The sequence below is a fragment of the Ambystoma mexicanum genome, chromosome 13, assembly GCF_040938575.1.
Source record: "Ambystoma mexicanum isolate Mex_15411 chromosome 13, UKY_AmexF1_1, whole genome shotgun sequence".
Taxonomy (NCBI): Eukaryota; Metazoa; Chordata; class Amphibia; order Caudata; family Ambystomatidae; genus Ambystoma; species Ambystoma mexicanum.
In genome coordinates, this window is record NC_090938.1 from 746338864 (window position 1) to 746352427 (window position 13564).

A 13564-nucleotide genomic window follows, 5' to 3' on the forward strand; every position below is an offset into this window, starting at 1 on the left:
AAACTATGGCCACAAGGGGACTCAAGGGTGACCAAAAGGAGGATTGATCATTAGTGTTGATAACACTTACCAAATCACCAAGATCAGCACTCCGGGCAACTAAGTGCTTGCTGCTATTATTAATTGGGTCCCGAAGTGTGGCAATACAACTTCTCTATTAATCATCAACATTTATGATTTACTCCCGAGGCTTTATCATGCTAAACGGTCTTTGGCCAGGCGTTTCGCCGGAGTATACCAGATTAACTGATAATAGTGCATCGACTATCGAGTAGGTCTTTGTAAACATCAACATGTACCCAAATGTGAAGATCTTAACAAGAAAAGAAAGGGACCACTTTCCCCTACTCTCCTACATACATTACACTGAGCCGGTTCATGATAGTGACCCTATCAGCAACATTACTATAAACCAAGGGTGAATTGGAATCCAGGTAATATCAAGGCCGTTTGCTTGATAAGCGATTTTGAATTATATTCACAAGCCACTTGCCGTGCAGAGGCCTTAATCAACCGCAGCATCGCTTTCCTGCGAGTTGCATTGCAGACGTGGGCCTGATTCAGAGGTGCATGTTAAAATGGAAAAGTGCTGTCACTCTAGGCCTGATTCAGAGATGCATGATAAAATGGAAAAGTGTCGTGTCTCAGTTGAATGACACATGTTTCCATGAAGAAATGGATTCTGATGTAATCCGAGAGTGGCGGCAATATATCAAGTCTGCCACTCCTGCAAAGCCGTGATTTACAGCCTAGCCTTGCCAACCACCTCATGTGCAAGGGGCTGGCAAGGACTGTATTCTGAAGTTTAGAGCACCCTTTCTGCACCAGCCTAAAGAGGCGTTAATTAACGGCACCCTGGAGGTGTTGTTAGTAATGAAAAGAGGCAGCATTCCTTACTGTTAGCTTTTTCGTAAAAAAATTCTAGGACTGTCTGAAATAAGTTTTCTTTTCAAGCTGCCAGCGCCACATTTTCTGCGTTACAGAAAGTGCTGCCGAGACTCTTCAAGCTCGCCGACACTTTCTGTACTGTAGAAATATGTCTTTTCTTTTTGCATTTTGACCAGAGGTGCTCTGCACACGGTAACCCGGCAGCGCTCCATCTGCACATATTTTACATGTTTTTTCATGTCTGCTGCCCGACATCTCTCCTCCACGCTTCCTATCACCCTCAGAATGCAGGTGGGAGGATTTGGGGGGGGATCTCGTATTACTGTTTCCTTTCCTATGACCAAGTGTCGCTGCAGGGGACTCAAGCTGCCTCAACTACTGGTGACTCTCTGTGACTCATGTTCCTTTCCTATGACCGAGCGTCACTGCAGGGGACTGTGGCTGCCTCGCCTAACAGTGACTCCTGAGATCCAGGAGGCCTCATGGAGGGTTAGAGTTTGGGATTTGTAAATCACAAGTACTCACGTTCACAGGATTTCACGTATCTCCAATCTGAAAGTAAGAAGAAAATTTAGGGTTTGTGAAATCAGACAAACCAGCGAGGCATTGAAGTATGTTAAATATATTTATTACCATTAATTAAACGTACCCATTTCTGCAGGAAATGTTTCTGTAGTAAAAGAAAAACAAGTGATGTATTAGATCCCAAACTTTTCTACTGTAAAACATAACCCAGCACTCCCTGCCCTTCCCCCAATGCCTCCTCTCAAGCTCCCACCACTGCACCCCCACTCCCTGCCCTTCCCATAATGCGTCCCCTCCATCTCCCACCACTGCACCCCCACTCCCTGCCCTTCGCTAATGCCTCCCCTCCAGCTCCCACCACTGCACCCCCACTCCCTGCCCTTCCCTAATGCCTCCCCTCCAGCTACCACCACTGCACCCCCACCACCTTGGGTGTCCATTGTCATGTTTTGGCTTTTCCTCCCTGGCACCCCATAGGGGAGGTCACACACCCACAGATCTCACTTTCTCAGAGCTTAACATTCTCAGCACACAGTAAAGGACCAGGGGAAAAGGGCATTAAGATCACAGATAATGTAGCCTCTTTATTGGATCAGGCATATCATGCCACTAAATCTGATAAAAAGGACCTCCTATTCTGAACCCAATACTGGCTCAGTGTCCTTGCAAGCAATACTTTGGGGGGATTTAAAAGTGACCCCCGAGGTATTGCATTACCCCCTACCTGTGCATCTCTCAAATCCGAACGATTGCAATTGACTGCATTGGGAGAGTAACTTCATGCATTGGAACAAACATACCCTATTACCCCAACACCACAAGACCTAAAGGTGTTGCCAAGTTTCAGGCTCAAGCCGACCGTGAGGCTAAATTATTATCTGAGCCGGTCCAAATCCAGAAGTCTGGGGAAGCCGATATGCCCGAGACAATGTTGGCCAGACTGTTGTGTCGCGAGTACGGTCAGACCTGTATTCAAACTATTCAGAGGCCAAGGGGTCCCTGATGCAGCGCTCTTAGGATATCATTCATGTCTTTATTGGCATTTTGGGGTTCTCTCTACTCTACTATAACCAGGAAACATGGTCTACTGAGGTGGTAAAGATACGATATTCAGAATCAGCCCTATGGAAAGATTCTCAGAGGCCACCCTATTCTGGTGAACAGGACGACACTATTGTCTAGCCAAACTCTATCAAGGTAGTGCGACTGGGCAGTAAGGCTTAGACTTGGGAGAGTGTGGGTGGTGATGGCTTTAATTAAGCACAGAATGTATACAAATGCACTACTATTTATTAGGCCTTGATCAATGAAAATCACAGGGAAGCAAAACTACTAACCGTACACTATCAACATATGTACATCCGTCATTACGACCTCCAACACATGGTATAGGGCGACAACAGCCCTTGCAGCCACGACTGCAGAACCGCTCAGTTTCCACTACAGGAAGGGAAGGGTCCAAGCCACACATATTCTACCGGATCTGTCTTTTCCTCACAATACTTCTGACCGAAATAAAATCTCTTTATTTTTGCAACACATTTTTTTAATGAAAGAAGTCTTTTGGCACGTCTCCTTTTAATATCAACAACCGTTTGGTTTATTTTTTCTGCATTATAATTTATTTTAAAGTTGTATTCCTCCCTTCTCTAAAGTAAAATGGTAAAAGACTGGTTAGCCTTTTATTGTCCCCTTCTAACTTCTCCCGCTCCCCTTCTTTAATGATTTGTGACAGTCCTTCCATTTATCCTTTTTTAGGAGTTATTTTGACTAACTAAATTGAATAATTATAATTTAATTTTCCAATTCATCTTTTTTCACACCACTACATATTTTGCTAGATTCGATGAGTTTTATGTAATGAGTTTTATGTACAAGTCAACGAGTGCATTATCAGTGAAATGTATATGCATTTAGTTTTTTCATCCAGTCATGGATGACCGGTTCATTTCTTATAATCGATTCCACAAAAAACATGGTTTTTGCTCGTCAGGAACCCCACCAATCAAATACTCATCCAATCAAACACTCATCCAATCATGGTTCATCCAATCAAACACTCATTCAATCATGGCTAGCTAACATGGACCTCGAAGAGTTAATGCCGAAGCTATCGCCAAGTGACAAAAATGCCCAGACGGCTTGGTAGCTACTAGCAGGACTGCACAAAATCAAATCTTTCTGGCCAGCCTCGGGATTCAGGGTTGCAGTAGTCCTCAGTTCTAGGCCACCTGGAAGTGGAAACCTACTCCTCTCTGACCTCCCCCCTCAACCCTCGCACCACACAAATCCTCGGCATCAAACAGTTTGACCACATTTCCCCCAACCTTTCTAACTGCTCAAATAATCTTTAAAATCGCCTTTATTACATACAAGGCTGTGGTAACCCAGCCACACCTGTACCCAGCCAAGGAACTGGTCACATTAGGAAGCCAGAGCAATTCCAGATGCCACACCCTGGCAAGACTGGAAATAAATAAATGCCCAAAAGCAAATGAACAGGAAGAGAAAGATCTCCCATTATGCGCCAGCACTGTGGCACACGATCCTAACCGCGCAGCACCATTATGCCTGCAGTTTACGAAAAGACTGAAGACCTTGCTATATAAGGAATTTCTCTAAAAACTCGGTGCACCAGGTAATAGCATTCAGGGTATGCAGCTCTCGGCACCTGGACTCAACCATTGTGACACTCCCCATTGCTTGCTATCATCTACCTGTGCGCTACACAAATACAAGAATACCGACATATTGGTTTTTCATTTAGCTGTGCATATTAACATGCATTTCAATTAAATAAGTGCGTTGAGATGGTTGGAAAAGCCTTCCCGATCAGCATCACCTCTTGGGTGGGCCTTGACTCATATCTACCTTTTAATTCTGTGAGCTTTTCCTGCAGGTGGGCATGTCGCGTGGTGCTCTGCAGCGTCGTCTCCATTCCAGCGGCATCTTCCTGGGGCTTCAGAGCCTTCACTTCACTGCACCTGAGAATTATAGAAAGATGCTGTATATAACCCTCAGCCTCCAGTGACAAGTGAGAGTAAGGGGGTCTAAATGCTGAGATAAGGGGGGGGGGAGAGAGACGCCAATCCTAAAGATGGGAAAGGAAGGCTCTGAATCAACATGCACGAAAGGCAGGGGGGGCACATCCCCCGTAAAACAGAGGGGTAGACAGCACCACATGTGTGATAAAAGAGAAACAAGAGACCGGCAGGGGAGTGAGGAAGGGCAAAGGAGCCACTACTGGGAGGCACATTCTGAATGAGAGACCCCCGGAGAGCAGAGTGTGGTCTGGGGAATCTCTACATTCTGACTGGGAGACCCCCGGGGAGGAGAGGGTGGGCTGGGGTATATCTACACTCTGAATGAGAGACCTCTGGAGAGGAGAGGGTGGGCTCAGGAATCTCGACATTCTGATACATTTTGAATGAGAGACCCCCAGGGAGGAGAGGGTGGGTTCGGGAATCTCTATATTCAGATACATTTTGAATGAGAGACCCCCAGGGAGGAGAGGGTGGGCTTGGGAATCTCTACATTCTAATACATTTTGAATGAGAGCCCTTAGCAGAGGAGAGGGTGGGCTCGGGAATCTATACATTAGGATATATTTTGAATGACAGCCCCCGGAGAGGAGAGGGTGGGCTGGGAAATCGCTACATTTGGATACATTCTGAATGAGAGACCCCAGGGGAGGAGAGGGTGGTGTGAGGAGTCAGAAATGAGAGTCGCATACAAGTCAGCCATGTTTTGGGTTAAAGACTTATTGAAAATAAAAGGGTTGGGAAAAGGCCCCTCTGACCCAGCACTAAGAGGAATTTACCTACCTAAAACCAAAACTAAAGATCTGTCTGAGTCAGGAAGTCAAAACAAACTGCGCAGTGTCCAAATCTCTATTCTGACCCTCACACTAAAACTAAACTCTATGGTGAAAAAGGGACTTGTCTTTAACCTTAAGTGATTTGAAAAAGTGTTAATAAAGTAAGAGGACTTAAATAAAAAGTGCCTTCAAGGATGACGTTCTTGACTCCAGAGGGTAATTCCCTTCCACTGGATTTTTCTTTACTCCTTGAGGGTGTTTCACACACAACTGTTCTTTGGGTCTTTCATTGCCACGTATAACACTTGCACAAAAACGGTTTGGTTTCAAAATCTCGGTTTCTCTCAAAAACAGTTCTTTGGGCCTCTTCTGGCCAAGCACAACATATGCACAATAACTCTTGGACTTTATAATTGTACTTTCTCTCCAGAACAACTGTTTGGGCCTTTTTTTGGCCAGGGCAGCACTTGCACACTTTACTTGTTTTACTTAACAATATTGGCTTCTTTCAGAACAGTTCTTTGGGCTTCTTTTGGCCAAGTACAATGCTTGCACACCAATTTTGTTCTACACACTTCAATTTGCCTGGCATACTCCCCTGCCAGGACCTCTGCGTTATACACTTGAGATTGCCTGGTGTACTCTCCTGCCAGGACTTCTACTTAATTGGGGCTTCTGCCTGTTCCAAAAGCTGCTTGTTTTTGATATTGGATAATGTATCTTCTTGATATATCATCTTCATTCTGCTCTTTTCATATTGACACTGTGTACATTTACACGTTAGAAAGGGGTTTATTTTCGATTTAAATGCCCTTTCCTACACATGTCATCTCTCTGCTTTCTCTCATGTATTGAACCTTCAATTGTTCGCTTTCGGCACTCTCGCTGACACGCCTCAGTGTCCCTGTTGCTCTCAGGAAGACTCACCGGTCTATGTAGGCGTTGGTTTCTCCTCTCGCGGGCAGCCGGTGAAGGAATCCCTGCAGACTCCCTCTCACGTTCTGCTTTCCTTCACTCGGCGGTCCTCCGTGGCTTCCACTCGACACACCTGCTGTGTTCTCGGCTCTGGTAAGCAGAATACTGCTGTTCACCAATGCCCAGGAATTCTTTACCAGCTCCAAGCATTCTCACAGCATCCCACGGCTTAGCAGTTCCTTCGTCCTCTGGTGGTGCACCGCCTGGCCCCACCATACCGGTTCTGGCTTCTCGTCTCTCCGCCTCGTGCAGAGAGGTGCACCGCTCTCTCGCCAGTCGCCACAGCAGCTGCCTTCCATTCTCAGTTTGGGATGCTTAAATTTCCCGGGCACAGGTGTGTGTCTGGAAACACTAGAGCGCTCACTAGGTTGGCAGTCTTTCCTATTCCACATTGCTCGATCTCCCTTCTTCGTCCCAGTACTTCGTGAACTCAGGGAATAGAAGTCCAATGATTTTGGAGGAGCATTAAAAGGTTTTGATGGTAAATCACTTTTGATGGACTGATAAGTGGAATTGAAAAAAGTAATTGCATCAGATTGGCAAGGTTGGTTCACAGATCTGATAAAAGGGGTTTCCCTGCTCTTCTTGGGAAAGGGAGTGTAAACATGGCAATATGCCATGAGGTTTTCAGAGTGCATCCTTCCTAGTCTGCGAGATGTGATCAGACTTTTTTATTCCTTATGCTGCCCTTAGTACTTGTTTTGCATGAGTTGTAGTTTGGCGAGGTTGGCCATTGAGCTTCCTAGCAATAGTACATTGCAATAATCCAATTTAGATAAAACCAATGCTCTGGCTAATGTGAGGCAGTTGGTTGGGGTCAGGAATTGGCGGCTTAACGCTATCAGTTTAGAAGTGTATGCGGTAGATGAAGAGAGGGTACTGATATATTTGGTCATCGTGAGGTTAGCGTCTAGGTAGACACCTAGTGTTTTGACTTGCTTGAGTACTGGAATTGGTGAGCCGTCTATATTGATAGAGGTGTAGTCCAGGTGAAGTGAAGCTATTTTGGTTGGTGATCCTACGATGAGAATTTCAGTTTTCTCATCGTTAAGACAGAGACTGTTTAATGCCATCCAGTTTTGGGTGATCGTGTAGATTTTGTTGATGACCAGGGTGTCCTGATCATAATTCCCTGAGATGGGTATACGGATATGGGTGCCATCTGCAAAATTGGTATAGATGATACCCATATCGTCAAGGGCAGAGAAGAAGAGCTTGGTGTATGCATTATACAATGTAGGGGAGAGGCATGAGCTCTGGGGGACTCCTATGAGCACTGGTATAGGATCAGCAGCTTCCTTGCCTATGGCCACTCTGGAAGTGCGTTCTGCCAGGAAAGATTTCACCCACATTGTGGCATCACTGGAAAAGTTAAAATCATTGGCTAACGAGGTGCAAAGTTTATCATGGTCCACAAGGTCAAATGCTGCAGAGAGGTCTAACAGCAGGAGGATGCAGAGTTTACCTGAATCTCTAATTGTGTCCATCTGGATTTTGAGGTCCAGGAGGGCCGTTTCCGTGCTATGGTTGGGCCTGAAGCCCGATTGTCTGGTTCCTAGCAGTTGGTTCTGTTCAAGGTGTGCTTGGATTTGTGTGTATGCTATTTTATCAATGAGTTTGAGTAGGAATGGTACCGTTGTTATTGGTCGATAGTTAGTAGGTACTGTGGGGTCCAGTGTTGGTTTTTTGAGGAGTGGGTTGACCCAGGCTTTTTTGATACTGGCTGCGACTGTATTAGAGTTAAAGGAAGAGTTGACAAAGTTGGTAATAGTGGGGGTGAGGGTACTTGCGCATGCTTTAACTAGTTTAGCTGGGACCCTATCGCCTTTGCAATTGGTAGCTTTGAGTTTGGTGATAGTGTTGAGTACTATTTCTTGTGAGACTGGGCTGAAATGAAAAGGAGGCATTGGATTATCGAGAGGGGTTGGTGAGGCGTTGGTGATTACGGAGTTTTTGTCTGCTAGAAGCAATCTTTTGGTGGTAGTTTTATTTTGTAGCAGCGTGATTTTGGCGGCGAGTGCGTCTTGAATAGTGGTGCACCATTCTTTGCTGGCCTTTTCTGTGGTGGTGTTGGGCGTTGAATTTTCTAATTCTCTGAGGATGGAAAGAGTTCTTTGGCATCAGAGGAGGCATTGTTTATACGTGAGTTGTAAGCGTTGGCTTTGTGGGATATTATGGCTGATTTATAGATTTTGTTTGAATCCTCGAAAGCTTTGGCGGAATCAGAGGTGGGATGTTTGTTGGAGGCATGTTCAAGAGAGCGTTTGGTTCTTCTTAAAGATGCTAGTTCTTCGTTGAACCAGAAGTGGGACCTTTTGTCCGTGCGGCATGTTTTACTTGTCATAGGTGCTACTTCGTCGATGGTAAGGGAGAGGCAGTTGTGGTAATAGTCTGCAATGATATTAGGATCATCACTGGTGACTGAGTTGGATAGCAGATTTTTTTGGAGGGTGGGGGTGAAGTTCTCTACAGTGAGCTTGCAGGGATTTCTGGTTTTGACGGTGTCCAGTAGTTTAGGTTTGGGAGGAGGGGGAGCATCAATCATGATGGTAAATGTTATAAAGTGATGGTCTGTCCAGCCAATTGGGGTGATAGAGTCAGTGGTTAGTCTAGTGTTTAAGGTCAGAATCCAGTCCAGAATTCTGCCCTTGATATGAGTGGGATCATTCACCATTTGGGTAAAGTTCATGTCTTTAAGAGCTGCTTGTAATATTGCAGCTTTGTGGTCTTGGTTGTCATTATATCCTAGGTTCAGGTCTCCAAGGATAATGCACTTTGTATTGGGTTTAATGAAGGGAGCGAGTAGAAGGGGATTATCTGTTTCTGGGTGACTATTTGAGCTAGGAGTTCTATATATCACTATGATATTGATAGTAGTTTTCTCATTTATGGAAAGCTTTGCGAGCAATAATTCATAACCTGAGATGTCTTCAATGGATATTGATCTGAGTTGTATGTTAGTCCTGGCTATAATGGCTACGCCTCCACCTATGGCATGTGTTCTATCCGATCCTAGGATGTTATAGTCAGGTGGTAAGGCCAAAGCAAGTAAAGGGCCTGAGGCTTGGTGAAGCCAAGATTCTGTGATTATCAGGAGATCCAGATTTTATTCAGTGATAAGATCATGTATTTCGATGGCATGGGCTCTTAGAGATCGAGCGTTGATAAGAGCGCTTTTGAAGTTGGATGGTGTCTCAGGCTTATCTATTTTGTCATTGTTAGGTGGTTGGCATTGAACCTCCTTGGGTGGGATGATCGAGGCCTGGGCATTACGTAACATTTGTTTTTTGCTAAGTATAGAGTAGTTGGACTTGCGTGGGTTGGGCGTTGTGATAGGGAGTGGGTAGTGATTGTGTTTTGGTGCGTGATCTGAGGCGAAATAATCTGGCACTGCCAACAATAGGGCTAGTATTGGGGTCTGCTGGGAGCTTAAGAGTGGAAGGGTGATTGGGTGCAAGGGTAAAGCTAGTTGCAAACGGAGGAGTGGATGGCAGGAACGGAGTTGGGCAGGGTATGGGGTGGTGTCTGGGGCATGCTAACCTAGATAATCCGTTTCTGAGGATCAATAGGTGATTACCTGTGCATAGAATGCTTTCTGGGACCACGTAGTATGGGAACATGGTGATAAATAACCAAACTAACATCACTATGTCTAGAGTGGGGTGATCCTATGAGGAGAAGTAGGTATGGCTATATTTGATATTCGTAAACTTAGCGTATGGTGTAAAGTTCAGGTGAGGTAAGGCAAGTGGGCTAGGACCGATAAGGTCTCAGGATTCTGAATTGTCAGGGTATACTAGATGCAGAGTGTCAACAATAGCGGTATTTGCAGGGCATGTTAAATGCAGTATATTAACCAAAAACAAAGAATCATGGTGTTGGCTAGAAGGCAATGCGAAGGTTGACTAATATGCAGTACAATATCAGCAGCACAAATATCAAGGTATGCTAGATGCAGAGTGTCAGCAATAGCAGTATTGTTAGGGCATCTTAAATGCAGTATATTAATCAAAACATAGAAACATGGAGGTGCAGTGAGTTGGCAGTAACGTAGTTAATGGGGTATGCTAGTTATGACAGTATATTCGGATCAGAGCATTAGTAGAGGCAAGATGATCTGGATGTAATATCCTTCCAATTAATGATTTAGATCAGTGGAGGGATCTGCGTAGACTACAGAGGGGCGAGGAGCTGTACCGCAGAGGAGACTAGGCAATTTACCAGGCTGTTACAAGTTTACATAGGCTAGTGCGGCATACAGGATGAGGATTAAATAAAAGCAGGTTGTGCTGAAGGGGGCAGTGCAGGTGGAGAGCAATGGTGTTTGTAATTTTAGAATCGATTATAAGGGTGTTCTGTCATACAACATTTCGATATCTGAGAAGAGGCACACGCTATTGTGCAGTACCTGAGTGTCTCGTAGTCCGGAGTGCATATGATGCAGTGTTTAGGTGCCGAAAGGCTAGATGAGGAGTTCCACAGACAAAATGCAGTGTGACGTGGCGTATAAGAGCGTCCTTGATACGGCCGTAGACAGACCAGAGACAGGCAAGCGCCTTATAGTGCGCGCCTTGGATTTGCGAGCCGGCTAACGCCTTCCAGCGATGACGCTGGGGTTAAAGGGGGAAGCTGGCCCAATCAGCGTGGCTTGCCGCAGTGCTTGTTGCTAGGCAGCGGCCCTAACAAAAATACATGCAGCCATTTTGCAGTAAGAAATCTTGTGTCTGCTAATGGCGGCGGCACCTTACCATTAGCTTGTCGGGTGGTTCACGGATGATACGAGTCAGCTGTTGAGGTCGCTGAAGGCTGATCTTCAGCCCGGATTGCCCAGGAAAGACAGGCTGCAGCTCAGTGCTGCTTAATGATTACTGGCGTGCTCCTCTCTGGGGGTGATGGTGAGAGGGCTCCTGCCCTCTCACGTCCTCGGTCGTTAGGATCAGGTAGCGGCTGCCGTGCCCTTGCCACATGAGAGGAGGTTACCACCAGGAGATCAGTGATGACTCAACCGGATTCATCACAGTGGGCTTGGGAATTTATACATCCTGATACATTTTGAATGAGAGACCCCCGGGGAGGAGAGGGTGGGCTCAGGGATCGCTACAGTCTGATACATTTTGAATGAGAGACCCCCCCCAGGGAGGAGAGACTGGGCTCAGGAATCTCTACATTCTTAATGAGACCCTCCGGGAGGAGAGGGTGGGCTCAGGAATCTCTACCTTTAGATGATAGATTCTGTGTGAGAGACCGCCGGGGAGCAGAGGGTGGACTCAGGGATATCTACATTCTGATGCATTTTGAATGAGAGACCCCCAGGGAGGACAGGGTGTTCTCGCAAATCTCTACATTCTGATACATTTTGAATGAGAGAACCCCAGGGATATCTACATTCTTATGCATTTTGAATGAGAGACCCCTGCGGATTAGAGGGTGGACTCGAGAATGTCTACACTCTGAATGAGAGACCCCCAGGGAGGAGAGAGTGGGGTTGGGAATCTCTACATTCTGATACATTTTGAATGAGCGACCCCCGGGAAGGAGAGAGTGGGCTCTGGAATATCTACGTTCGGATACATTTTGAATGAGAGACCCCCGGGGAGGAGAGGGTGGTGTGAGAAACCTGAAGGTGTCTCACTTATTTGTCCCCGGGGATCTGTCATCCAGGTGGCCAGGACGTGGCCATCGCTATGGGGTCCAGTTCCTGGGGATGGACCAGTGCAGGAGGATCACCTGGGTGAGGGGTCTTCGGGGAGTGGAAGTAGGACACTGAAGGGTGAGACGCGGTATCCACAGCCTCATGACACCTTTTCCCCAACCTACTCTGTAGGATATCTAAAAACTCAACCCCCGACCCCCTTTTTTGACACACACACTTTCTCGCAGACCGATTACCATGACAGACAAGGGACTAACAGCCATATACCTGACATGTCCCAACACAAGAGTCAGGCAGAGTCAGGCAATTGCCGCTAATTACACACACACCTGACTGCCCTTTCCCTTCCCCATAGGGATAAAAGGCAGAGCACGAGAACACACTCTAGGCAAGGCCAAAAGCATGAGGAAGCAGCGATTCCAAGACGGCAGTTCAAAAGAAGGAGAAAGGCGGCGAGACCTGAAAGGACGTCAAGGAGGGAGTTGCCTTTGCCCTTTTCATCCCAAACCCACAAAGCCTCTGACAAAAGAAATATAAGACTGGAATTGCAGCTGGCGAATGGTGTGACGGATGTCAGCGGTACATGGAACCCTCCTGCACTGATTGCCAAGGCGGGGAGACGAGGTTGCCATCGTGGTACCGTCCTTGACTCCAGCGGCAAAAGAAACACCAACGAGTTCAGCACAGCCGGTGAGTCGGATGAACCGGATAGGGGACCGGACTGTGTTAGGCGAAAGGTTGCAGTGGCAACATTAAGAAGATTAAAACTACAAAGCTCTTTTGTGATCGAACTTGGTACCAGTGATAGAATGGTCCGGCGTCACGTAGGCACTCGTTCGGAGGCCTCTGGCTGTTACCACCAGTCCTGAACAAAGAGACTGTGTTGAACGGAAAAGGTATAGAAACAACAAGTACCAAGACGCCATAGGGAAGGCCGACGTGAGGTGTCATGGTGGTCATACAAGTGTCCAGCCAAACCCCTTGTACAATCGAAAGTCCTTGACACGTTGATAAATGTTTAAGTATCCGAGGGAATTGTGAAACAGGCGTTTGCGCCCGACTGAGGGAAACGCTGTAGCAAACCCGTGGGTGTGTGAAACCCGCACTTGTCAGACACTAAGAGCGACCCAGCGAGACATGATTGCCCTTCAGAAGTCTCTGTGAGTGAAGTTGGCAAGTGCTTTGGAATTTCTGAGCCCAGATGAGGGGGACCTAAACTAGCTGGATGTTTAAAAAGACATTGAGACTCTCTGATATTACAGGTAAAGAGATTTCGATTGAAAATGCAGCAGATTGTGATGACAAACGTGAACCCGACTGAGGGATGTCCACAGTGAGTGGTTGGTCTGAGCCCGACTGAGGGAGGCTAACATTGTGAGAAGGATCGGAGCCCGGCTGAGGGGGATCCACGGGTGAAGAGTAATCGCACGACGTAAAGAGAAATAGAAGGAACTTTTATTTTGTCATTTTGTGATACATCAGGCCCTCTGAAGCCAGAGACTTTGCATGAAAGATTCTCGGACACAGACGGTCCTGATATAAAAAGAAAAGAAACTGTAACCTTGTGCTGGAGAAGCGCAGGAGTGTGCTGTGCTCACGAGTCCCGTCTTGCCCCATGCTAGAAAACGTTGGAAAGAGAGACCCCGGCAATAACATCTTGACTTATCATTTTGTGAACACTTTTCTTTCTTGTGAACATTATCCCA

At 46.4% G+C, this 13564-nt stretch overlaps 1 protein-coding gene across 1 annotated transcript in view; it reads right to left on the minus strand.

Annotated features, from left to right (window-relative positions):
* Positions 1–13564, minus strand: part of LOC138521890 (E3 ubiquitin-protein ligase TRIM39-like) — a 118827-nt gene that overhangs the window by 72771 nt on the left and 32492 nt on the right. Inside the window, exon 5 of the mRNA XM_069635053.1 lies at positions 4285–4397. Coding sequence (XP_069491154.1) covers positions 4285–4397 — 113 coding nt within the window. The remainder of the gene's footprint in view (positions 1–4284; positions 4398–13564) is intronic.